General features: G+C 45.0%; 1 protein-coding gene across 1 annotated transcript in view; it reads left to right on the forward strand.

Moving 5' to 3' along the window:
• Positions 1-25,923, forward strand: part of Fntb (farnesyltransferase, CAAX box, beta) — a 72,769-nt gene that overhangs the window by 21,026 nt on the left and 25,820 nt on the right. The window contains exons 3-7 of the mRNA XM_010603038.3: positions 5,005-5,077; positions 7,494-7,585; positions 14,706-14,852; positions 14,948-15,031; positions 22,270-22,356. Of these exons, the coding sequence (XP_010601340.1) occupies positions 5,005-5,077; positions 7,494-7,585; positions 14,706-14,852; positions 14,948-15,031; positions 22,270-22,356 (483 nt within the window). The remainder of the gene's footprint in view (positions 1-5,004; positions 5,078-7,493; positions 7,586-14,705; positions 14,853-14,947; positions 15,032-22,269; positions 22,357-25,923) is intronic.

Here is a 25,923-nt window from a genome sequence, read left to right on the forward strand (position 1 = left end):
AACTCACTATGTAGCTCAGGCTGGTCTCGAACTCACAGCGATCCTCCTGCCTCAGCCTCCTGAGTGCTGGGATTACAGGTGTGTGCCACCACGCCCGGCCACTTTTTTTCTAATTTTTGAGAAACTATCACTGTATAGTCCAGGCTAGACTTGAACTCTATGTAGCTCAGGCTGGGCTTGAACTTGCAGTGATCCTCCTGCCTCAGACTCCCAAGTGCTGAGATTACAGGTGTGCACCACCATGCCTGGCTATGGAGCTTTTTGTTGTTGTTGTTGTTGGGTTTTTTGTTTTGTTTTGTTTTGTTTTTTGTACTGAGGTTGAACTCAGGACCTTGCGCTTTCAAGGCAGGCATGGTGTCACTGAGCTAAATCCCTGGCAAGCTGTGGAGGTTTTTTTAATCACACTTTTAATAGCTTTGTCAGCATCTACATAATAGGATTTTTCTCACACAGTCAATGGAAGTTAATTTTTATTATGGGTATTCTTGTTCTACACCCTTATGAGTTTGCCTTTTTCCATGTCAAACAGCTTTAAATCTAAATGCATAAACCACATACACACACACACACACACACACACACACACACACACATACACGTGTGCTCCTTCACACACATATAATTTTACATTGTTTTCTTTGGGGCAGAAATGACCTAGTGTTTCTTGAAAGTGAGAAATACAGTGTCCCTGAGCTGAAAGCGCCTGGAGGTTAAGCGTGTCCCAGTTAAAGCTCTCAGAGTGTTTCTTACACAGGTGCCTGCTTGGCCTCTGTGTCTGCTGCTGTTCCTATGTGCAATGCTATTTTAGAATCTTCTAAATTCTGATCAGTTAGGAAGTGCATTCCTTCATACTGGTGTTCTCTCCCCAAGGTCCTTACAGACAAATCCCCCTTCCCTCAGAGGTCTGTCATGTGTCTGATGCTTGCTTTCTGACTGAGGCCCTTACTTTAATGGGTTAGAAAGTTCCCGGGAGCCAGCAGTGGACAGAATCCCCTGTCCTCTCATCTGTCACTGCTGATGGTGCTAGGTTGCAGGGAAGCATTTTCTTTCCTGCCTTTCTGCTGTGCTCCCTGGAAATCGTTCCTTTTTGCTCGTTGTGCAGTAGGACCTGGAGGTTGTTCAGAGGCTCAGGTGCTCGCTGGGCATGGGCAGCAGGCATGGGCAAGGCTGCCCCCGCAGGGTAAGCAGTATGAAGCCGATGAGTGTGAATACACTTGACTAACAAGAGAGAGTCATGGGGCGAATCTAACGGAGACTGTGAGTCAGGGACCCCCTCTCAAGGAAAGCCACATCTAACTGGGACCTGCAGGGTGGGGAGGGTTGCTGATTTAAGGGGTGCTCGGTGTGTTCCAGACAGGGGGCAGCACGTGGGGACAGAGCTCGAGGAAGGTGGTGTTCGTGGAGCTCAGGGAGCGCTTGAGATGAGGTAGGAGGGAAGAGGCTGAGGCCCGTGGTGAGGGTCCGGGAGAGGTGCCGTTACGTCACCACCTAGCACACGCGGCCCTCTGTGTATTTACCTGTTTGATTATCCCTCTGAGCATTCCAGTTATCCGTCCCCTCTGTACAGTCGTGCAGGTCCCCTCTCATACATACATACACACACACACACACACACACACACACACACACACACACACCGCAGAGCCTGCCTTGTTTTGCTCCACCTAATTGGCTTTGAGACTGAATTGTTCAGGGAAAGGGTGAAGAGCTCTCACTTTAATTTCCTACACAGAAAAGATGTTTGGATTGAGGGGAACTGAGAATAAGGCAGTGGTAAGGGTATTGGTCAGCTGGGGTTACCATAACAAATACTGAGTGCTCTGAAACCCAGAAACTTATTTTCTCACGGTTCTGGAGGCTGGAAATCCACCCCAAGGGTTGGTTTCTCCTAGGCCTGTCTCTGGGACCTGCAGATGGCTGCCTTCCTGCTGTGTCCTCAGATGCCCCACACCACCACCTCTCCCTCCCTCTCCCTCTCTCCCCCCTGCCCACCTTCTCTGCCGTCTCCTCTTATAAGAACACTGGTCTTTTTGGGCTGGAGCCCTACCTTATGTCCTCACTTGATATTAAATATCTCTTTAAACCCACCGGGCTGGGTTGTATACGCCTGCACTCTGGAGGCTGAGGCAGGATCGCTATAAGTTCAAGGCCAGCCTGAATGACAGAGGCTGCTTCTCCAAAATACGAAAAACAAACACAAAACCCCCTCTTTAAGAGCCCTAATTCTGTTGAGCGTTAAAGCTGCAACATAAGATTTTGGGGGAAACATCCAGCCTGTAACTGTAAGGTTCTTAGTGTAATTTGTGCCCGGCTGATAGAAACTGGATGCATCCCTTCAATTTAAAAGAATAATGAACCTTGTACTTGCCTGTGCGTGCGTGCGTGTGTGCGTGCGTGTGTTTGTGTGTGTGTGTGCGTGTGTGTGAAGAGCGAGAGAGAGACAGACACAGAGAGAGATTAAATGAATGACAAGGAGAGAGAAATTTTCACTGTGGGCACAGTCACCGGAAGGAATTTCTCTGCCCCAGTTGTGGTTGAAGTTTATCCTCAAATAATTCCAGCTGGAGCGACTGCTGCTCAGCCTGGCCAGCACATGTGCTGAGCTAGGGTTGACCTCCCTCTGCGCCCTCCCTCCTCAACCTTCCTGTTCTTCCTTTTTAAAAAAATGTATTTGTTTTGAGACAGGGACTCACTGTGTCGTTCAGGCTGGCCTTGAACTTACTATGTATGTGGCCTAGGTTGGCCTCAAACTTGCATCGATCCTCCTGCCTCAGCCCCCTAAGTGCTGGGATTGTAGGCGGGCACCACCACGCCCTGCTGTGCTCCTCCTGTCTTGCCAGTCCTTCCCACAGCACCCCTTTTGCTGTTTCTGCTGAAAAGTCCCAGGGAGATTCTTGATGAAAAGCTCACCAGACAGGGCCTGCTAATGGCCTTGCCAAAGGTTTCGACCATGTAGCCACCCTTAAACTACGCCGCCTCCCCGCCGCGTCCCCAGCTGCCTTCTGCTCCTCTCCTTCATCTCACGGCAGTCACCACGGAGGTCTCCCGTGATCCTGAGACTATGGGCGTGGTCTCACGTGACTTTCCTGTCTCCTCCTCCAAGTCCTAGGTCTGACTGGCTTCGTACTCACCTACTGTTTCTGTCCCAGGATGTGATCTTTCTGTTGCCAGATTCATATCTCCTGCTACCTACAGCACTGTAACTCCTTCAAAAAGTTATTTGCCTGTGTTTTTTAATGATACTTTCAGTGAGATAATTCATATATTATTCAGTCACTTAAAGTATACAATTCATGGGTGGGTAGTTTGTTTTGTTTTGTTTTTTTTGACATTTTATTTATGACAGTTCATTGGTTTTTAATGTAATCAAACTGGTGCAACCATCACCACAGGTAATGTTAGAACATTTTCCTCAACCCCAAAGGAAAAGCTGTACCCTTTAGCCCTGCTCCTCTCCTTGTCCCCCGGCTCCTGCATCTCTCCCTGCCCTAGGAACCTATACTAATGTACTTTCTGTCTCTTAAGGATTTTCCATTATGGACATTTTGTTTAAGTGGAATTATACACACTTCATGACTGGTGTCTTTTGCTTAGCATATTTTCAAAGCTCGTCCGTGCTGTAGCTAGTGACTCCGGATTGCTCTTAGATGTAAAGCCAAACTGCTCAATGCACTTAATGCATGATCTGCCACCTCTGTGCCTCTCCAGTCGGGCTTCTCTCTGCTCACTCCCGTGTACTTTTTCTCCAGCTTCTCAACTAAATGGACTTGCACGTGCTGTGCAGCATCTCTGTTCCCTGATTGCCCGAGGCCTGCTTTGTTCTTCTCAGTCGCTGCACGGCTTCTTCCCCCGAGTCCTTAAAGATGGGTCCTCTGACAGTTCTGCAGTCTTTTCTGTCTGTTCTCTCATCTTCTGCAGCTTCCACGTCACCTGTGTGCAGATAAGCACCCCTGTCTGTGCCTTAGCCCATTTTCTGTCTTTATCACAGAATGCCGGGAAGGGGAAATTTACAAAGCAAAGAGGTTTGCTGTGGCTTCTGGTCTTGGAGGCTGGGAAGCCCAAGAGCATGCTGGCTGCATCCGCTTCACTTCCAGGGAGGGCCCCATGCTGCGTTACCTGGGGGTAGAAAGCAGAGGGCAAGCAGCCCCCGGGCAAGAGAAACACGAGGGGCAGCCTCGCCTTATAACAACTTGCTCCCTTGAGAACAAAACTCACCCCCTTCAAACTCTGCCACTTCCACACAAATTTTGCTGATCATTCTTTTCTTAATAAGATTCCCCCTCCTCTTTGAACCTCAGTACTATGTTATATTTGACCTTTCTGAAACCTGCCCATTTCCTCCCTTGTTTTGCAGCTGTTTATGTGTGCATCTCTTGCCCATTACTGAATCGGGAACTCTGAGGTGGAGACTGCCTTAATGGCCTTGTTTTGAGTGGAAACGCTATAAATAATTCTTGAGTTGCCTACCTAGAACAAGGAATGGTTCTCTTTCCTTTTGTTCGTAGTCTGCAAGCACGCTGGGGTCTGGGTGCTCTTCCCCTTTTCTTCCTGGATAACCACACAGGCCCATTTTGCTATACCAAGCAAGAGGTTGTGCCTCTGTCTGCCTGTGCAGGTGGCCAGGGGCAGCACCTGCTGTCTCAGTGCCCTAGGACGTGCAGAAGACAAACACCGTGGGAGGTAGAATAGCTGAGGGGCAGGCAGGGAACGAGGATAGATCTCAGAGGAGTGATCCCAGAGGAGAAGACTGAAAGGACAGCAGCTAACCGAGTGCTTACAGGATGGAGAGGCACAAGGGTACCTGTCTTGGTCGCGTGCTGGCGGAACTTCCTGGAGACCACTGTGCACCTGGCAATGCCCAGCATCAGAACGTCTGCCAGCACCGCGTTCACGCACTTCAGAGATGTGTGTGTGCGTGCACACGTGTGTGTATGCCTGTGTGTGCCTGTGTAAAGAGAAAACATGAGCTACCACAACCAGCTTAGAGGCTCCTTGTCTTTCTAGGCTTATTTTGCAGAGGGAGAAGCACTTCCATTATCTGAAAAGAGGCCTTCGACAACTGACTGATGCCTACGAGGTAAATACGTTGCCCAAGAATTCTTTCTGTCAAATTCTTTACCAAGTGCTCCTTTTTGGTTTCCACCCCCACCCCATTTGAATGGAAAACACTGTTGGACCTGACTTGTTGCAGATTCACACATACTGTGTGGCTCTGACAGGAAGCAGGAGGCTGTCGCCAGCTGGGACGCCACTTCTGACAAGAGCAGAACCGGGCTGCTCCAGTCTCCTCTTCTAGAGTTGGTGGGGGACTCCGATGCAGTGAGCCTTTCCTCCACCATGCGGTCACAGCTGAGGGTTTCACGCACCTTCTCCTGACCCCTTTGACAGCTGAGTCAGTTACCCAGTCAGGCCCAGGCCTCTGCTCTAAGCTGAGCTAGTTTCCTCCCAGCCAGAGGACCAGCATGGGATCCTCAGAGAGCACTACTTGCATTTAACACTGTTGGCCCAACTTACAGTGGATGTAAAGCGTATTTCCCAGAGCCCTGGGGTTTGCAGGGGAGCTCAGCGTATGTGGTGGTGGAAGGCTCCGGAGCTGGGAGTGGGGCTGAGTGACGGACACGGGGTGGAGGTGAGCAGGAGGGCTCCAGTCTTCCTCACCCACGTTACGCAGAGCAGATCCACTTTTAGTCTGCTTTTATTTGGAGGGTCTACTTTTGATTATTATGGCACATATTTGCTGACTCCAATGCATGTAGGGCCCAAGGAAGTAGCAAAGAGAGGCAAGTTGGGCTGAGTAGAGGCCTCTTGTATTTACCCCATCTCTGATGGCTGCTGCCATTGGCAAATGCAGACCCAAGGTTGCCACTTTTTTTCCTTCAGATAAAGCCAGAAATCCATATTTTATCTGACTCTCCTATCATAAACGTTGAAACCAATTCCAGTTAAGCCGCAGAACACATACATAGGCTGGATTTGTCATGTGAGCTATCAGGTTTCAATCCCCCAGTCACGGCCTCATTGGTTAGTCTTGTGTTAGTCATCTTTCCATTGCTGGGACCAAATCCCTGACACACAACTTCAAGGAGAAAAGGTTTCTTTGGTTAATGGATTCAGAGGTCTTAGTCCATGGCCAGCTAGCTCCAAAGCAGAAAGAGATCGCAGAGGAGAGCTGCTCATCTCGTGAGAGTCAGGAAGTAGAGAGGCAGGGAACAGCCAGAGACCTCACCCCCCAGTGACCATCTCCTCCAGCTGGGCCCCACCTGCTAATCCCATCGATGGATCGATTCATTGGTGAGGTTAGTGACCTCATGATCCAGTCGTTCCCTCCCTTGGAACACAGGGCACTTTGGGGGCACAGATTAGGTCCAAACCATAACAGATCCCATCAGTTTGATGCAGGTAATGCCATAGCAGCTGGCAGTCTACTGAGCAGTGTGGTAAAATCTTACCTTGCGTTCTCTAACCATGAGTTGGGGCAGCCTTTATTTTTTGCAAAGAAGGAAGTAGGCATAGATAAGGTAATTTGCTAGTCAGAAGAACTGTGATTCAAACTTAGGCCAATGCTTAGCAGTGTGTTCAGTGGCCCCCAAGTGACCAGTTAACTGCAGCTTGGATTGTCAGCACATTTTTGAAGAGGTCAGCAGCTTGGGCTTATGAAATGAACACTGAATTAAAAGTCTAAAAACCTACATTTTTGTCTCAGTTTTGACATTTAGTACAAGACCTTATTCTATAATTGGAGCACTACTACTGCTACCACCTGCCCAGCCTAGCCTTGAATCTCAGTAGCCACGCAGGCCTTGAGTTACAATTGAGGTCTGTCTACGCGTTAGCTTTGAAAGCCTGTGCCACCTCCCCAGGCAGAATGAATCTCTTCCATGCTCGCTCAAGGTTGTTTCCAGAATTTCTACAGGAGTGTGTACTTGTGTGCTATGTTTCGCTTCGTTCCCGAAAGACATAGAGGAACTTACAGTTACGGGGACTATCTAAAGCCCTCTTCTTTTAAGGTGACACATATTCTATACTGTACCCCAAACATCTGCAGAACCAGAACCAAAGTCCTTTTTATTATCTGCCCCCTGTGTTTGTGACAGTGCTTGGCACAAGTAGTTACCAAATATTTATAGATCTGAGAATGAGTTAATCTAGAAACTCTCTTTCTGAGGTTATATAGATTCCTTGGGTCTGTACCAGGAAGACAGCAGCCCTTAACTTCCTGAAATGCAAGAAGTCCTCTGCTCAGCTTCCTTAGATGTCTACTGGGAAGGGACTTGTTGGGCGCAAGGCAAACTTTTTTTAATCCCTTTTCCCTTTTCTCACGGGTAATCATTTCAGTCCTGGCTAAGGCCACACAATTAAGTACCCCTCATTTACCAAGTAAGAGTGCCCTCCTCCCCTCACCAGGCCTCAGGGAGTGAGACAGCACCAGCCTTGTCAGCGGGTCTCAGAGCAACTCTGAATAAGGGCATGTTTTCTTCCTGTCCCTCTCACAGTGTCTGGATGCCAGCCGCCCATGGCTCTGCTACTGGATCCTGCACAGCTTGGAGCTCCTGGACGAGCCTATTCCCCAAATAGTGGCCACAGAGTGAGTCTGGCTGGGAATCAGGGGTACTTCTCTGGGATTGCATCCTGACTCTGGGGTTCCTTTCTGTTTGTTGTGATGGGGAAAAAGAGTGCTACCAAGAAGCCCTTGCCCTTCTCTTGACCTCCAGCAGCTTCCTGAAACTCCTCCACTTCAAATGCCTATTGTAAGAGGGTGGGTAGAACAAGACTTTGAACTCCAAGAAAAGGATTCTAGTTCCCTCTGTGGCCTTTTCTTTTGGCTCTTGGCTCTGATCTTTGAGAAAAGTTTTTACCATCGACTGAGAGATACAGTTGCTTAGCTGCTGTGGGGAAGTAGGGCCAACTCAGTGAGCAGAAATCACCTGTGCCCTCCACGACCACCCCTTTGGAAGTGCCTCTTCAGAAGTGCCTGCAGCATGGGGTAGCTCTTGACAGGACTGGATGGGTCACTGTCTTAGTGTACCTGTGTCATGATTCAGTTTTCATAAACTTCTGATGACTAGAGATCTGATCAACTGAGATTCTTCCTGAGCCGCTTGTGCGGATCGTGTTTGCAGAATGGCACCTCATTCTCAGCAGCTCATCACCACTGATATGTTAAGGGAAAAAAGCCTATCATGACCCCAGTCTTAGGGATACCTGGGATGGGCAGGGACAGCCGGGAGTGGAACCCAAGAGGCCCACACAGTGAGCCTGTCCTCTTGGCTTGCATTCCTCTGCTCCCCTGGTGTTCCAGAGGGCCAGGAATATGGGGCCCAAGGTCCCTGAGCCAAATCCCTTCTTCACAGCACAAGGTGGCAGCTGTGTGGGGACTGGTGGAGGCTCCCTGGGGCCTCCCTGGTCACAGTGTCCCTGCCTTGGTCACATTGTCAGGTCCGAAGAACAGAAGTCACATTGTCTCATTCATTCTCTCTTAACAATAACCTCTCATTCTTGCTTTCCTGGGCAGGGTGTCTTGTGATGAATGTGGATGGGGAAGATAATAATGCATTAAGCCCTTAACCCTTGTGATACCCGCTTTCTGAGGCAGAGAGAAAACATGCGCTGTTTTGATCATCAGGATTGCTTCCAGCCCTGGAAGTAGAGCTGGACACAGTTTCTGCAGTAACAGGAGTTTAATTGTCAAAATAAAGGCCCATGTGTTTTTGAAATACCATTTGGGGGTTGGGGGCCATTTCTTCCCCACACCTACACACTCAGGATGTACACAAAACTATGAACGGGAAAGTCGCCCAGGAGAGAAGTGGAAAGAAAAAGGAGGGTTTTGTGTGAGATTCGCAGATGCCTGACGGCAGATTTAGACCAGGTTGAAGGTGGGACACAGTGATGGGGTTTCCTGTAGTGGGGTAACTCATGTGGATGTCGATTCTGAGTTTTTTCTGGGTTGTATAGTTGGTGTTTTATCATTGGGTTCAGTTTGTTTGCTGAGACAGGATCTCACTCTGTAAATTCAGGCTGGGTTTGAACTCACTATATAGTCCACGCTGGCCTCGAACTCGTTATCATTGGGGTTTTTTGAGGGAAAATGTGTCCAAGCTACTTTGGCGGTGATACCAGAGGGGAAAGGGGCACCCTTTAAAGGGGTTTTCGTAGTGAGCAATTGGAAACAACCTAAAGAACAGCAGTTAGGGGCTTTAACATCTATTTAAAGTTTAAGTAAATTATAGTATAGTAAGTACAAAGAAATAATATATGTATCCATTTAAAACTTTGTAAATATATTTAAACTTGCATATAAATGTACATATTTATATAAAGAGATGTGAAGTGAAAATGGATAAAAAGATTCAATTTTTAAATTCTGGGGAGGTGGTTAGGGATTGAACCCATAGCCTATGTAAATGCGAGGCAAGCACTCTGCCCCTGAGCCGCATCTCCAGCCCCTAAAATTCAACTTTTAAAGGGGAAATGGGGTCGAGAGGAGGTGGAGGGGAATGGGATTAAAAAGAAGAAGCAAGATATATCATATACAGGTCCAAATTCCCTATGATGAATGTTATCATTATGCATAGCTAAAATGTACCCATAAATGTTTTGCTTCAAACAAATAAAATTCAACTCTCATAGATTATCATATGCATTTTAAAAAACAGAGAGATACATACAAACCTGCTTAGTGAGGTTAAAGATGATTTAAAATTTTTCTTCTCTAGGCTTACTTACATTTTCTAAATGTCTACAATGAATTACAAGACTGTTTTGAAAATGAAGAAACTGGATGTAGTGGTGCATGCCTGTAATCCTAGCACTGGACTGGGCTGAGTAGGAGGATCAAGAGTTAGAGGCCCATCCAAGGCTTCAGAGTGAAACCCTGTCTCAAAAGACCAAAAAATAAAACTAAATAGGCTTACTTGTCCTGATTTCAAGAGCCACTTGGGTAACAGCTGAGAGGGTCTGCTTCACAGCTGCCGTAAAAGTTTTACCTGTGGCTCTTCCGAGCATGGATTTAATGAACTTTTAAAGAGTGACTTGGACTTCCCAATAATGTCACTGGATTTTGTTATGTGCTTAGCAGGCAGTTCGTTCTAGATGCAGATAATAATGCAGATGTTGTGAACAAAACCTAGTGGCAATTAAAATTCAGAGCAATGTTAATGACTTTTATAAAAATAGAGGGTATTTTCTCTTTTAGACTACCTGAAATAGGATGTTACCTTTTTGTTTATTTTGCACAGGGAAAAGGAATGCTTTGAAATGTGATCGGATTTTTCCCCTTCATACAGATTTAAGGTGGCACAGGCAGGTGTAGCTCTGGAGTTTTATTATTTGCCTACTCGCTTCCCTATCCCTCCTGGCATTCACTGCACACTTACTCTACACTTACGCGGGAGTTTCTCTCACTTTCCTATTTTGTTCTCTTTGTTTCTGATTGTTTAGGGAACAATATGATAGCTTAAGCTGAGTTCCCTCTAGTGGACAAAAGCACTTCTGTCAGCGACTGTGACTGCTGACCAAAGCCAGCAAGGCTAGGCTTTTGCTGCTGCTGCTATCAGATGTTTCAAGAGGGATACATTCGGAGAGGGATTTAGCTTGCTTCTCTTATGTGATTATATAGACAGACATGTTCATTTACAAAAAGTAAACTCATGTGTTGGATCCATTTACTTTACATAATGATTTTAGCACAGGAGGAAGAAGTGTGTAAAGAGAACCCCATGCTTTGGAATTAAAAGCTGCTGAAATGAAAAAAAACAGAGCAAAGTGAAAGCCACAGGGAGACCACTGCATGGTTAAGGTTAGGTTTTCTGGATATAGTTCTGAACAGTGCTGTGTTTATGATGCCTTTAAAAAATGTGCTTGTTTGTTTGTTTTTCCTGGGCACAGTGCTGCACACTGTAATTCCAGCTACAGTACTTGGGAAGCTGAGGCAGGAGGTTTGCCAGTTTAGGACCAACCTGGGCAACTTAGGGAGACCTAGTCTCGAAAGGAAATGAAGATGAGATGAGATGAAACGGGCTAGGGATGTGGCTCCACGCCAGAGTACGGGTCTCCAAGTCCTGAGTTTGGTCCCGGGACTGCAAACAAGCAAACAAAAATAAGCATGTTTTTGTTATTGGTTGTTGACTCCTCAGGGACTTTAATCTCTGGTTATTTCCTGCTGTGTTCCTAGTCATTTCCCATCTTGTATTTATGTGCTTTGCCCATTCCCCCTTCTTAAATGTATTGCTTGGTACTTGTGTCTGTTTCATTTGTTTAGTTCTGGGCTCTGATTTGTTTCTCTGTTTTGTATTATTTAGTTCCTGTGCATACTTTTTTTTTTTTCCGGTACGGGGTATTGGACCTACAACCTTCACAATGAGCTACATCCCATCCTGTGTTTTATTTTTTATCTTGAGACAGGGGCTCACGAGTTGCTCCAGTTGGGCTCACATTTGCAGTCTTCCCACCTCACCCTCCCAGAGTGCTGGCATGACAAGTGTGCACCACCGCTCCAGGCTTGCGTATACTTTTGAATCCTTCATGCTCATGGGTGACAATCTTGCCCAGAACCAGCCACTTTAGAAAAGTCCTCAACCATTGCCTGAAAGTCCCAGAAAACCTCTTATAAGGCTGATAGTAAATCATTGACATTCTTGCTTTGAACTTGATGCTCTTACATAATCTTTAATGGCTGGACGACAGAGCAGTGGTGACCAGAACTTTCCGCTGTAATGGGAGTGTTCTCCGCAGGACTTCTGCGGTCCTGTTTGATAGCCACTGCCAGACTTGACTGTTGAGTACTTGAAATATGGCCCATGTGTGGTTGAGATGATGAGGTTGTGTTTTTTGAATTTTGAATTTTACTAAATTTAAATTAAATGTTGAACAGCCTCTTGTGGCTAGGGGCATGGGTGCTATGAGGAAGACTGTTAGAAAGTCAGACTCTTAGGCCCATCTAATTCACTATAGTGACTATAGTGTCACAAGATTCTCCGGTGATTCTGTGCACAGTCAAGTTTGAGAGACACTGCTCAAGTACTTGGGTGAACATTAGAGTCACAGAGCTTTTAAAAAATACTGCCACCTGGGTGCATCCTCCGTGATTCTGATTTAAGTATTGGGTGTGGCCATGGCATTGGTTTTTTGGTTTTGTATGTGTGAATACTGCGAATTGAAACCAGGGCCTTTGCACTGAGTTTTAATCCTCAGCCCTTTTTATTTTTTACATTTGAAACAGAGTCTCACTGAGTTACTAAATTGCCCAGGCTGGGCTTGAACTTGCAATGCTCCTACCTCAGCTTCCTAGAGTGCTAGAATTATGGGCACGCACCACCACACCCAGTTAATTAAAAAGAAAACAAAACCAAAGTGAGGTCTGGGCTCTTGTTGGCTTCAGGAGGCCAGGGCCCGTGTATTCCTTATTAGCTCCCCAGTGATTCTGACAGCACACATTTTGGGTTTGAAAATCTCTGCTCTCCAAACAAAGGTAGTGTTCCACTTTGTTGGTGATTGTTGTGGAGGCCAGAACTGGGAAAGCCTTGATGACATCAAAAGAAAGTTGGTCCACAGCCTTGTCAAAGTGTCTGGTGTATCTAAGGGAGCCGAAAACAGGCCCACCCTTGTTGTTTACACAATGTTTCCTGCTTGTAAATTTTTTATTAGTTGGTGAATTTTTGGTCTCTAAGTTTTTCTTTCCTTTTTGATAGTTTGAAGTCCCATTAACATCTTGGTTTCCAGAAGTGCTAAGGCCACAGCTGGTGGCCTTGTGGTCACTTTGCCAGCGCCTTAAGGTGCAAGCTGGAAAGCCAGAGGATCAGAATGTTCTATATGGGGAAGTGAGATGCGGGAGCCCCACCTCCAGCCTTCAGCACAGTTCAGGACAGTGCGTCAGCTGAGGGCACTTGGCATGGAGGGGCGATATCGGGGTGTCTGGTACATTCCGATCCTCACTCGTGCCAGACTTCAGGCCACAGGGTCAGGAGCACTGCATGCAGTACAATTCTATCTTAGGCACTGGGGAAGGGAATGAATTGCTTAGGTGACTCTTTGCTTTCTTTCTTCATTTAAATAATGTGCTACGGTTTTATTGTTTTACGTTGCTGTGGATCAAACCCAGGTAAATCTTCACCACTGAGCCACATCAGCTGAACCTTTTGCTTTTGTGGTATAGAAAACTTAGTAGGCTATCGCAACCAACTTAGGGTCTGAGTTTGTTAGCTACCTATTTTTGGGAAATGGTATAATAATTGCTGAAATTTTGGAAAATATGTTAGGAACAATTTCTGGTTTGTTTTTTGGGTTTTTGTTTTTGTTTTTGTTTTTGGTACCAGGGATCGAACTCAGGTCCTTGGCTTGCAAGGCAGGTGGCGGCACCACTGAGCTAAATCCCCAGCCCCGGAACAATTTCTATTAAAAAAGTATGACAAGAGTTGTCTCGCTTCTCTGTCAGCCTCAGTTTCAATCCTTGTGTTTCCGACAGTGAAATTTTAGGTGTAAATAGAGGTGAATGGATATTGTTTTAATCTTTGAGATTTCAAAACTGAAATAGCAAGGTGGGAGCATTTTCTGTTGCTGTCCCTGCCCCAAAGGTAAAAGGTCTGAAATGAAGTAATCAAATACGAGGTAGGGAAGCCACAGGAACTGTGTCTTCGTGGAGCTTAGCCTATGTGGACTTCCTGGCAGCAATGTGTAAGAAATAATGAGACGGAAGAGCTCATGAAAGAAGCTGCTCGTCAGATGGTGGTGCATGGCTTTAATCCCATCACTTGGGTGGCTGAGGCAGGAGGATCATGAGTTTGAGACCAGTGTGGGCTACATAGTGAAATTTTGTCTCAAAGGAAGGGTAGGGGGTCACCTGAGCACAAGAAAGAAATGGGTTTGCTGTGTGGTCCCTTAAGTGGAAGTTTTCCCCCCAGTACGACTGTGAACTGTTGAGCCCTGGGCAAACAACTTGAGAAGTGGGGCCTTCAAGGAACACTCCTTTTCAAAGAACTTCAGAGGACCCTGGACAAATAGGGACTCTCTTGATGTCACCTAAAGCAGGAAAGTAAATCTCGATGCCCTGCTCAGAGGCAAACCTTCAGTAAGCAGTTTTCCTCCACGAGGGGACAGGAGCCCTTTTGGTTTTGGATTGGACAAGAGACTGCTGTTCTCTTGTGATGTGTGTCACCTGTGCCCCTGTGGCATTGCCACCATCACTGAACATTGCATGAGTTTCCTCTCCTTCCCCTCAACCTCAGCTTCTTACTGGATGAGGACAGGAAGCAGCAGTGCTGCGCAGAGCCGTGAATGCGAGAGGCACCTCTGTTCTGGGAAGGCCTCAGCAGTGGGCCAAGGCCGGGTGGCCAGTGTGGAAAGAAGCAGCTGAGCACTAAGTACTAAGCAAAATCTAAGTACTAAGGGCTGTGAGGTCCCCAAAGGAAGGAGACGGGTACCCCAGATCCAGGGCTGTGAGCCAAGTGAAAAGGACAGGAGAGGCTCAGTCTGGCAGCCCGTTTTTTCCCAGCCTTGTGTTCTGTGATTCCTGACCACAGACGCTTAAATACAAGTCTCAGGAGCTGTACAAACTTGTTGATAACTGTGTAGAGAGTTGAGCTTTCGGGGCAGATTTTTCCCCTCTTTTGCAGGAGGGGAGATAATTAGAAAGATGTGGACTTTGGTAGGAAATTATTGTTTTGAAATTAATGCTCTCAACTTTGTTTTCCCTTTGGCCATGTACCTAGTGTGTGTCAGTTCCTGGAGCTGTGTCAAAGCCCAGACGGTGGCTTTGGAGGGGGCCCTGGTCAGCACCCGCACCTTGCACCCACATATGCAGCTGTCAATGCACTGTGTATCATCGGCACAGAGGAGGCGTACGACATCATTAACAGGTACAGCCGCAGCTGGCAGGACCAGGGATCCAGAGGGCTCCACCCACCGCACTGCACTGACCATTGCCTTCTGCCCCCTCCCTGCCATTTCACAGAGAGAAGCTTCTCCAGTACTTGTACTCGCTGAAGCAGCCTGACGGCTCTTTTCTCATGCACGTTGGAGGTGAGGTGGACGCGAGGTGAGTGGGCAGCTATATCACACTTCTAGAGCTGCTCTGTTGTCAGAGATGCCATGTCCAGGAATGTCCCGGCCAAGCTGCTGCTTGGTCCCAGAGTGGCAGGCCAAAGACACATCAGTGATACGGTGTCATAATCCTTGGAGATACGATACAGATGTCCTCAGGTCTCAACTTCTTTTATGTAAATCTCAAAATATTAGAAACAAAATGCTTTTATTATAAAATTTTGGTGTAAAATAATGTACCTTACAGATACACATACTTCTCTTCTAGAATATTTGAAATAATAGTTACCAGTAAAAAAGAATAGAAAAGAAAAAGGATGTATGATAAATGACCATGTAGTATAATCTTTTTTCTCTTGGAGAAGAAAGCCTGGTAGGGACCCAGTAGTACTTCTGGCTAATTGGATGAGACCCTGAGAACACTGACACCTGAGCTGTTCCTGAACCTTTCAGGTATTGTGGGAGGCGCAGAGGCCTTTTGCGCCAGCAGAGTGCAGTGCTGTCAGTTGCACAAACTGATTTGTACCTGTTGGCTCAAACTTAACTACTGCGTTTTACCAAGAACAGTGTCTTGGCTAGGCACAATAGAGTATGCTTGTAATCCCACCTACTTGGTATGCTGAAACAGGATAGCAAGTTCGAGGCCAGCTGGGATGACTTTGTGAGACTCTATCTCAAAATAAAAAACGCCTGTGAATACAGTTTAGTTTCTTAATCAGTTTTGTCTTGAAATCCACTGTCTGCAAATAGAATAACTATCTCTACTTTTTTTCGCCACATCTGCTTTTTTTCGTGTTCCTAAAGCATGGAGTATTGTTTTCCATCCTTTGACTTTCAGTCTATGAATTTCTTTTTGAGTTAAATGTGTTTCTTGTGTGCAGCATATTGTTGGATCTTGCTTCTTGATCCATTCTGCAAGTCTCTTTCTTTTGATTGGTGAATTGAGACCATTTACATTGATGGTTATAAACTGATATGTATTGACTTGTCATGTTATTTTTCCTATTTTGGTTCCTTTTTTTCCCCTTCTGTTTAATTATTTGCCTTGCCTTGTGGATTCATTCTGTTGTGGTTCATGGAGTTGTAGTCCTAATTATATCCTTTTAGAATGTCCTTCAGAACATTTTGGAGTGCTAGTTTAGTGGACATGAATTTCTTCAGGTGTTCTTTGTATGGAATTATCTTATTTTTTCATCAATTTTGAAAGATAGTTTGCAGGGTACATCAATATAAATTGGAGGTTGTTTCAGGGCTTAAAATACTTCACTCAAGCTCTCCTTGACTTAAGTTTGTGTTGAGAAGTCTGCTGTGATTCTGATGGGCTTTCCTTATAGATGGTTTGTTCCTTTTCTCTAGCAGCTTTTTAATATTCTGTTCTTATGTTGAATTTCTGGAATCTTGACTACATGCTTTGGTGTAATTTTTTTTTTTTTGATCATGGATAATTGGAGTTGTATATGCCTCAGATATTTGTATGTCAAATTATTTTTCTATGCTTGGGAAGTTTTCTGCCATTATGTCCGTGAACAGGTTTTTAAAATGTGGTTTGCACTATCTCCTGCTTTTTCATTAACTCTGATCAATCTTATGTTTTTCTTGGCATCATCTAGCAGATATTGTATTGATTTTCCATGGTCCCTTCATATTTTTAAGAAATCTTTCTTGTGAAAATAGAAGGAAAAATGGAAACAAAGTTTTTTTTGTTTTTTTTTTTTACATAGGGAGGGGAGGGAAAAATAAAATAAAGGGGAAAGAGACAAAATAAAATAAAATTTATTTTAAAAAATCTTTTCTTTCATGATTGCTCACCACAATCCTGTCTTCTATCTCTGATATTCTGTCCTCACATTGGCTCATTCTGCTGCATATACTTTCAATGAATTTTTTTTTTTTTGGTGTTTTTGTTTGTTCGTTTGTTTTGTTTTGTTTTGTACTGGGGATCAAACTTGGGGCCTTCTGCTTTCAAGGCAGGTGGCAGAACTACTGAGCTAAATCCCCAGCCCTTAATGGAATTTTTAATGTAGATACCTGTTTGAATCTGTTTCATGGATTCCATTTCTTTCCTATGCTGGGCATTCATGGTTTTCATCATTTTTTAAGCTCTTCTATTTTTTTTTTTTTAATCTGTATCTGCTCTAGAGTCACTAACCATGTCTTTCATTATAGTCACCATCTCTGTAGTTATCTGAAAGATTATTTCTGATTTGATTTTTTTCTAGTGCCTCATTCATCTGCTTTGTTTCTTCTGCTGTTACCACTTCAATGAATCCAGGTGGGTGGCTTTCAAATCGTTCCACTTCATTACCCCTTGGGTTTGCCGTTGGTGAGCTGGAAGTCTGACGTTGCATCTTGCTTAAGTGTCTTCTCATTTTGTTTTGTTTTGTTTTGTTTTTTTAGTTTAATTCCTGGGTTAATGCTCATAAATTCCTTATGGCAGATAGTTTTATTGCTAGTATTTAGTGCCTGGAGAAAATGATTAATTCTCAGTAATGTCATCCATGTGTAACTTGCTTTTGGATTTTGAGTCTGTTGCAAGAAACAACCTCTTCACTTTATTGGGGATGAGAAGTTGCTACCTATTTGGCTGAGCCCCTTGTTCTTTGGCACTGACTTATAGTAGTGTTTATGACCCTTGGCAATGTCAGTCTTAGTATACCAGGGAAAACAACTGACTAGAACTTGGCTAAAGCAATACAACCAGCAATAAAAATAACGTGAAACGCAGCCTAGAAAGTAACAAACTGGTAACTATTAATTTTCCACCTTTAACCCTATGAACTAAATTTGTGGCTATATAACAAAATCTAAAACAGACCAGAAAATTGTATACAGTAGATGTACACTCGATATGGTGATTTTTACCCTCAGGAGAAAATTTATAAGGGATTGGAAGGAAAATAGAGAAATGGAAAAGGAAGAGATTAGAAGCAGGGCTGGAGGAGAAAAGAAGATTAGACAAACTTTGGGAAACTGGTGAAGAGGACAGGAAGAAAAGTAAATGAAGAAACAAAAACAAGAACACAACAGAACAACAACAGCAGGAAAACTATGTTCATATAAAAACAAAAACCAACAAGAAAAGACAAAAAAAAGAGCTCACTTCAGTGCATGTCTCTGCTGTCACTGTTAGACAGAGCCCAGATCTTTGTTGATTACTTCCAGCAAGTCAGAAGTAGACTTTCAGATCCCAAGAATCCTGTACCTTTAGTTCCACTGAAGTTCAAACTGGTTTCTGGTTATGAGACTAAAACCCAATTTGTTCAGCCTACAACACCCCATGTGCCTCCTATTGGCTTGAACTCAGCTCCTTGACCTTCTGCCAGTTTGCACTTGGCTCTGCCTCACCCTGACACTGGCTCCGCTAGATGGAGCCAGCCTGCAGCTGCTCTGAGTTCTGAGCTCAGCTGACCTCTCTTCAAGATGGTTACTGGCCAACTACCCTCTCCTGGAGGACCTCTGAACCAGAATAACTCAGTAGCCACAGCAGTCTGCTGAATCCATTGCTCCATTCCACTGGTGTGTTTCTCTGTGGAGGCTTCTGAGGACACTGGTAGTCACTATGCATCTGCAGGTTTGAGCCTCCGCTGCTATGCAGTGAGTTTAGGGATCAGGGATAAAGTGCCACTTGCCACCTCCTTCTTTGCTTTGAGGACTCTCTCTTTGCTCTCTTTGTGGGCTTCAGTTGTCACTTCAGATCCTTGCTGGATCCCAGGGACCCACTTTCTCCTTTTTCTGTTCCTCACATTGCTGTATTTCAGCATCTGGACACTAAATCTTGGAGAGGCTGTTTCTCTGCTGTTCGTGAGTCTGCCATCTTCCCGGAAGTGAAACATAGTTTAATGTTAGAGTACTTACCTAGCATGCATAGGCCCTGGTTCAGTCCCCAGTTCTGCAAAAAGAAAGTGTGTCTGAAGTACCTAGCAAGTGGCTTCCTCACTTGGCAGGCAAATACTTAAGAATCATGCCAACCACTCACAGAACAAATCATTTCTCAAAGGCAGTGGATCACTGACATTTTTTACCATTTTGTGTCATTAGTCTGAGACATACATTTCTGGTAAGGTTCCAGTTATTGTCTGGATTTGCTTCTACACATATTGATTAATACTGTGGCTTCAGCATCTGACTTAACCATTGGTTTGAAAGTATAGGGAGAGGGAGAAAAAAAAAACCCATAAAAGTAGACACATAAAAGTATGTTAAAAACCAAAACAAAGGGCTGGGGATTTAGCTCAGCGGTTTGGTGGCCTGCCCTGCAAGCGCAAGGACCCAAGTTCAATCCCCGGTACCAAAAAACAAAACAAAACATGAAAGTTGCTGAGCATAAAACATGCTGCAGGTAAATGTAGGTAACCAGGCTGCAAAGGCTTTTACTACAACATTTTCATCTGTATGTAATTTGTTCAAACAACAACAAAATAGGATTAGTTATCTGTACATCCCAGTGAAGCCAATATAACTGTTAAATTAAAAGTGTTGTACTCATTCTACCTAAGAACATGCTTATGTGACACCACAGTCACGACATTTTCATTCCTACCTTAAATATACAGCCTTGAAACTTAACTTTAAAAAAGTTATTAAGCAAAAGAAAACAAACCATAGCAAGATCGCTTTGATCTTTTCTTGTATACCTTTTTCGATATGAATATTCTCTAAACCTCATTTGTCCAAGCACTGGTCCTTTTCTATGCTCTGATGTATTTTTGCTAGACAAATGCTGGGCAACTTCTCCAAGAAAATAGATTTGTTCCACTGAAGAGCAAAGGAGCCATACTACTATTCATCTCTCCTGCCATGGAGCCAATGCTTTTCATTCACATGGTGGGTTACAGATATAAATGTAGCCAGTGCTGTGGTGCATGCCTGTAATCCTGGGAGTCTCGGAGGCTGAGGCAGGAGGATTGCAAATTTGAGCCCAGCCTGAGCAACTTAGCAATTCAGTGAACTCCGTATCAAAATTTGAAAAGGGCTGGAGGTGTAGCTCAGTATACTAGGTTCAACCCCTAGTGTAGGGGATATGGGTATGGATAGAGCTTGTGGATTTTATCTAGGTTCCTTACTTTGCTGGTAGGACCCCGATTCCATTGCTTTTCACCTGGCGTTTCCTTAATTGTCCTTTGTCTGGAAGCACCAGCCAGTGGACCTTCGGGGAAGCTGGACATTGCCATCCAGAACCAGCTTCTTCCCGTTCCAGGTTAGACAGAGGTGATCTCTGTGTGACCTTTCAGGTCTGTCACAACTTGGGATTGTTTCTGAGACAAGCTCATTCAATGCTTATAGCTCTGATTGCAGTTCAGGAAAGAGCTATGATTTATTCCTCACCTTTAATCTAGATTATATGATTTGGGACCTTTGGTGGGTGGGTCGGGGGGGACGGATAGACAGAGATCTAACATTTGCAAAAACTTTAGGTGACAGAACATACGTGTGTTCAAGAGCTGGGCTGGGAACAGACTGGGGCGGCCCGGGAACTCTCACAAGTGTGGAGTTTATTCTGACACGTTTTAGGTTGGCAGTTATGTGATGTGATTTGTATTTTATTATATGTTCTCCATTTGCTGTGAATGGAGAGTAGTGTTTTAGGACTGGAAGGAGGGAGACTGGACCCGAGATTGATCAGGTGGAGGATAGAGATGGATTTGGGTGACTGCCAGGAGGGTAGGTAAAGAGCAGACAAAGTTGAGAGCTGTGACTGGACACAGGGAGAGAGGAAGGAGCTACTGGAAAAGTCGTGTCCCCTCCCATCTCCCTCTGAGACTTGGGACTCTCCACTTCTCAACTGTCACACTGGTGAGAAACAAGCTCCTTCATAGGCCAGAAGTTACATTAACGTTTGAGACAAGTACTTCTGAGCCCCTCTGCGAGGATCAAGGCCCAAGGAAATTAGACCCGACCTTGGAAGTTAGCTTCTGGCAAATGACAACAGTGGGCAGCGCCACACAGAATTCTCACCTGTTCCTGGTGCCTGCGCCGTGCCTTTGGCCAGCAGGAGCCTGGCTGGTAAACAGAGGTCTGTCTGGCCGGACAGAGGTTTCTCGGGAATACTCCAGTGAGTTAGGCTTCCCGTTATGTTTCTACTGAGTAAGGTAGAAACTCAGCCCATCTTTTTCCTTTGTTTAATGTTCCTTAGGAGCTCTTAGAAAAAGGATTTGTGAGCAGAATTGGAAGAAATAGTTTTTGTCTTCCCCGTGCTGGATATTTGAAAGACTGCGGTACAAAAAGAAAAGGCAGTCTGTGGACATTCCCAGGACAGGAACAAACTCAAATAAAATGTGTTCTAAGAAGAATTAGCTGAAAGGATGGAATGGCAGAATCATTCCAAATAAGTAGGATAATTTTTTTGGCTTTGTTTTGAGACAGGGTCTCACTATATAGTTGAGACTGACCTGGAACTCACTATGTAGCCCAGGCTGGTCTCGAACTCATAGCGATCCTCCTGCCTCAGCCTCCCGAGTGCTGGGATTACAGGTGTGTGCCACCATGCCTGTCAGGATAAATGTTTTTTAAAAATAGGAGTTAGGGATGTAGCTTAGTAGTTGAGCATATATTTACATGGGTTCAATCTCTAACAACAAAAAGAAAAAGGTGCTCCTTGTCTCTCATCAAAAGTTGTGTGTCTATATCTGTACTGGCGAGGTGCCTGAAGTCAAGTCAGAGCTCTTTCTTCCCTCTAGAGGTTAAAGAAGGGGCTCACCTATTAATTTCCCTCTTGTTTTATCTAAGCAGCCATTAGGATTCGGTGAGCTGCTTTGCAATATATCTGTTGCAGAAAATGTGTAGCTAATCTTTAATATGCTCATGCCACATCCAGACCCCAATCCTGGGTCTAAAACAGTCCTGACAGCTGAATAAATAGACGAGTATTATGTCTTTCCATGGCACCATAGAATCGAAGGAGCCACTGTAGGTCTTTGAATGGAGCTAAATCCACTTTTGACATGAATTGATACGGGTCTTGTTTCCTCTGACATAGATGTGACCATGTGGAGGGAGGGAGAATAGAATGTCATGTTCTTTCGTTGAAGCCATGCTGTGAGCAATTCTATCCAAAGAGAATGTCACAGCCCTCAGCTGGAGGCCCAGGAGGCCTGGCCTTGTGCCAGGGATGAGCACAGGAGGTGATTACAGTTCCCTAGGCGAAGCAAGTGATCCACCCAGGAAGTTCCGTGGGCCTCGCTTAGGCTCCTGCTTGACCCCTAATGCGTTTCCTGTCTGTTTCTGTCTTTCCAGAAGTGCATACTGTGCCACCTCGGTGGCCTCTCTGACGAACATCATCACTCCAGACCTCTTTGAGGGCACTGCTGAATGGATAGCCAGGTGAGAGAAGCCAGGATCTCCCCTGGCCTCCTAGAGAGCAGGTGATGAAGATTTTCCTTCACAAAAATAAAGACAAAACTGAAAAGGACTAGAGGGAGATATAAGATTACATTAGGGTTGCATAATTACACATTTTAATAATTCAGACTTTCGTTAATGTTGCATTACAGTTTAGATTGGCAAAGGCCAAAGTCTTCTAGAGTACTGGTGGGCGTCCACCTTGATTTAAGCAGTTTGGAGAGCAATCTAGCAGTAGCTCCGAGTGCCCTTGCTTATGACCCAATCGTTGTACTCCTGCAGAAACACACACACATGCATGAAAGGGACGAGAGATAGACTCGTTTATAAGAGCAAAAAGACGGAAACAGGTTCAGCGTTCATAAGCGTGTGGTGGGTAAGTTAGGGCAGCGTTCCACTGGAATATAATGTAGTTTTGAAGCAAATGAGCTAGAGCTACATGTGTCAATGTGGATAAACCTCAGGAATGGTACTTTTGGGAAAAAAATGTTAAAATACAACTGCATCAGCACATTTACTTAAAATTTGAAAACATGCAAAACAATTCCATATTGTTCGTATGAAGGGTATAAAAACATTTATAGGAAAAAGATATACCAAGGTAAGGATGGGGGCTCCTTTTAGGCAGTGGCTACTTCTGGTAAAGAGCAAAGAGGAGGTCCACACACATCAACCATATCTGTCAGAGCTCTTCTCTTTAAAATCAAAAAACAAAATGAACAAACAATAACAACCTTATATGTACATCATGGTTAAATCTAAGCTAGGTGTTAGATACATATATGTTCTCCGTATTATGTGCTAACTTTCCTGGATGCTTCAAATGGTTCATGATTTGGAGAAGAAAACAGGGCTGGGTGTGGTGATGCACCATTGTAATCTAGCCCTAGGGAACAAAGGCAGGAGGATCGTGAGTTTGAGACCAGCCCGGAAGGTAGTAAGGCCCTGTCTCCAACCTGTCCCTCCCCAAAAAAGAAAGGATGGAGAGGAACGGGGGTGGGGTAGGGAGAGAGATGGGAGAAGACAGGAAGAAGGGGAAGAAGAAGAAAAGGAGGAAGGCAGCAAAGCAAGCAAGAAAAGCAGACGAGGGAGAGAGAAAGGAAAGAGGCAGGGAGAAAAGGAAAGAAGGAAAGAATGAATGAGTGAACAGGGCCAGGAGTGTAGCTCCGTGGTAGGGCGCTTCCCCAGCATGCGTGAGATCCTGGCTTTGATCCCTAGGCACAAAAGAAAAAAGGAAAGCAAGAAAGAAAGAAAACAAAAGCCATGCTAGATACATGAGTACTATTTAAAATTTTTTATTTTACCAAAATAGTACTTATTACTATGTAAATATAAACTGTATAACTTGCACTGAAACCAAATGATATACTGTGATGATATTTAGTTTTTTGTATAACTCATTTTCCTGGAGTTATCCATGGCATGAATGTGTATATCATGAATTCATTCCCAAATTCTCTGCCAGCACTGTAAAATTAGTCTCCCCACAGGCACCTCTGGTGATCTGCTTTGGTGTGTGTGTGTGTGTGTGTGTGTGTGTGTGTGTGTGTGTGTGTTACCTGGGATTAGTGAACTCACGACTTTGAGTTTGTCAGGCAGGTGCAGCACCATTGAGTTAAATCCGTGGGTCTGATATTCCTAAATAGGATGAATATTATCCCTCTTGCAGCCCTCTGCCCCTGCTTTAGCCTGGACAGATTGCTCTCAGCTTGCTGCTCAGTGGGCATCCAGAAGCTTCCATTCAGCCTGAAATTCACTTCCTTTCCCTGCTTTGTTGAAGCCCTGTCCTTTGTTTGGGGGTATGTTTGGTTGGATGGTTTGGTTGACTCGCTTGTTTTAATGTACTGTACTCTGACAGGTCTTAACAAAACACACCTGGAAGAGAGATTTTTAACATCTTGTCTGTGTCTTTATCCTGTTCACAGAACCTACTGAATAGTTTATTTAGTTAGAGATTTCCATGTTGGAAATGGTATAAACGGTATTCCTTCTGAATTGTGTGAGTATTGTTCTTTCTCCTTCTGGCTTCTGCTGTCATTATTAATAAGGCAAATAATCATAATAACCAGTGTTCCTGAGGACTTGGTGGGGTTCAGAAGTCATCTGTAGTGTGGAGATTGAGACCAGGTACTCCTTGGGCTTAGTTTTTCAGTGTATTATGAGTGTCTTTTTCTTCCCTGTGGCAAATACAGAATTAGATCTGCTTTAAAAACACTTGTCCAGCCAGGTGTGGTGGCGCATGCCTATAATCCCAACACTCAGGCTGAGGCAGGAAGATGGCTGAGAGTTCATGGCCAGCTTGGGCTACATAGAGAGACCTTGTCTCCAAACAAACAAACAAACAAACAAGCCTCGTTCAGTTAACTTGGCGTCAGCTCATCACATTTCCCGGCTTGTGTGTCCGTTAGGTAGTTTGCTCTGTGTCCCGGGTATGGGGATACTGTATGACAGAGACTGAATTCCACTAGAATGTGATTGCTCCAGAAGATGCCATGCCTGTGTGTGAACGTGCTTTCAGCGGACCGGCCTCAAGCTGTCACCTTGGCGGCCGGTGGCTCTGATCTCAGATCAGTTTTGGTTTGCATCTCTTACCTGTATTTCAGCAATCAGTTAGAAACTTGGACTGAGTTTACAGGCAGAATTTGGGCTTTTCCTTTTCCTCTTCCTGGATTCTTCCTCACTTTCTGGCAGCCTCTTTTTTCCTGACAGGAAGAAAGGCTTTCTTTCTGCCGTAAGCATCAGGGCAAAGCAGAGCAAGGAAAGATGGAGTCAGAAGAGAGGCCCTGACGCCCTGCTGTTGTCCGCTCCAAGTTCAAATCCCCACCCGGCTCAGCGTATGTTGCTCAGCCGTTTTGAGCTGCCCTCAGGAAGCTGCTTCCTGTTATATGCAGAGTGCAGCTGAGGTCTGCAGCAGGATTGATTCATCAGGCACCCTGTGGATGCGGAAACCTGGCCGCCGGGGCTGAGTCCCAGTTGTGCCAGTAGTTACTAGCTTTATGCCTTGGAGGGTATCTAACTTTGCCATGTCATACTTTTCTTATATGTCAGATGGTTGGATATTGAATTTTATATGAAGCTGGAATATAAAGAAATCAAGTGGAGCTGAGTATGGTGGCACACTCCTGTAATACCAGCACCGAGGAGGCTGAGGCAGGATGATTGGGAGTCATTGAGTTTGAGGCCAGCTTGAGCTACTTAGCAAGAACCTGGGGTTGGGGCGTGGGGCTGGGGAGGCACACGCACACAGGTCCCACCAGTGGATCTGCGGGTGACGATAACCACTGTGCACGCTGCGCGCCCCAGTGCCATCATGTTGCCCACGCCTCTGTGTTTCTGTTTTGCTTCTCTCTTCTTTTCTCGGTCCTCGCTCCATCTGCTTCATGGGAGACTTTGACAACCTTTATTTCTGCTGTTGGGAGACTTAATGATGATGAACTTGAATACGAACTGGTTTTCACTCCAGGTACTGGCCACTCAGCACGCCTCTCCTGCAGGAAGCACATACGCTTCTGTGCAGACACTTTGGAATGGTATTTCTTTGGTAATTTT

The sequence above is a fragment of the Fukomys damarensis genome, unplaced genomic scaffold (genome assembly GCF_012274545.1).
Source record: "Fukomys damarensis isolate Sample0158 unplaced genomic scaffold, DMR_v1.0_HiC HiC_scaffold_21, whole genome shotgun sequence".
NCBI lineage: Eukaryota > Metazoa > Chordata > Mammalia > Rodentia > Bathyergidae > Fukomys > Fukomys damarensis.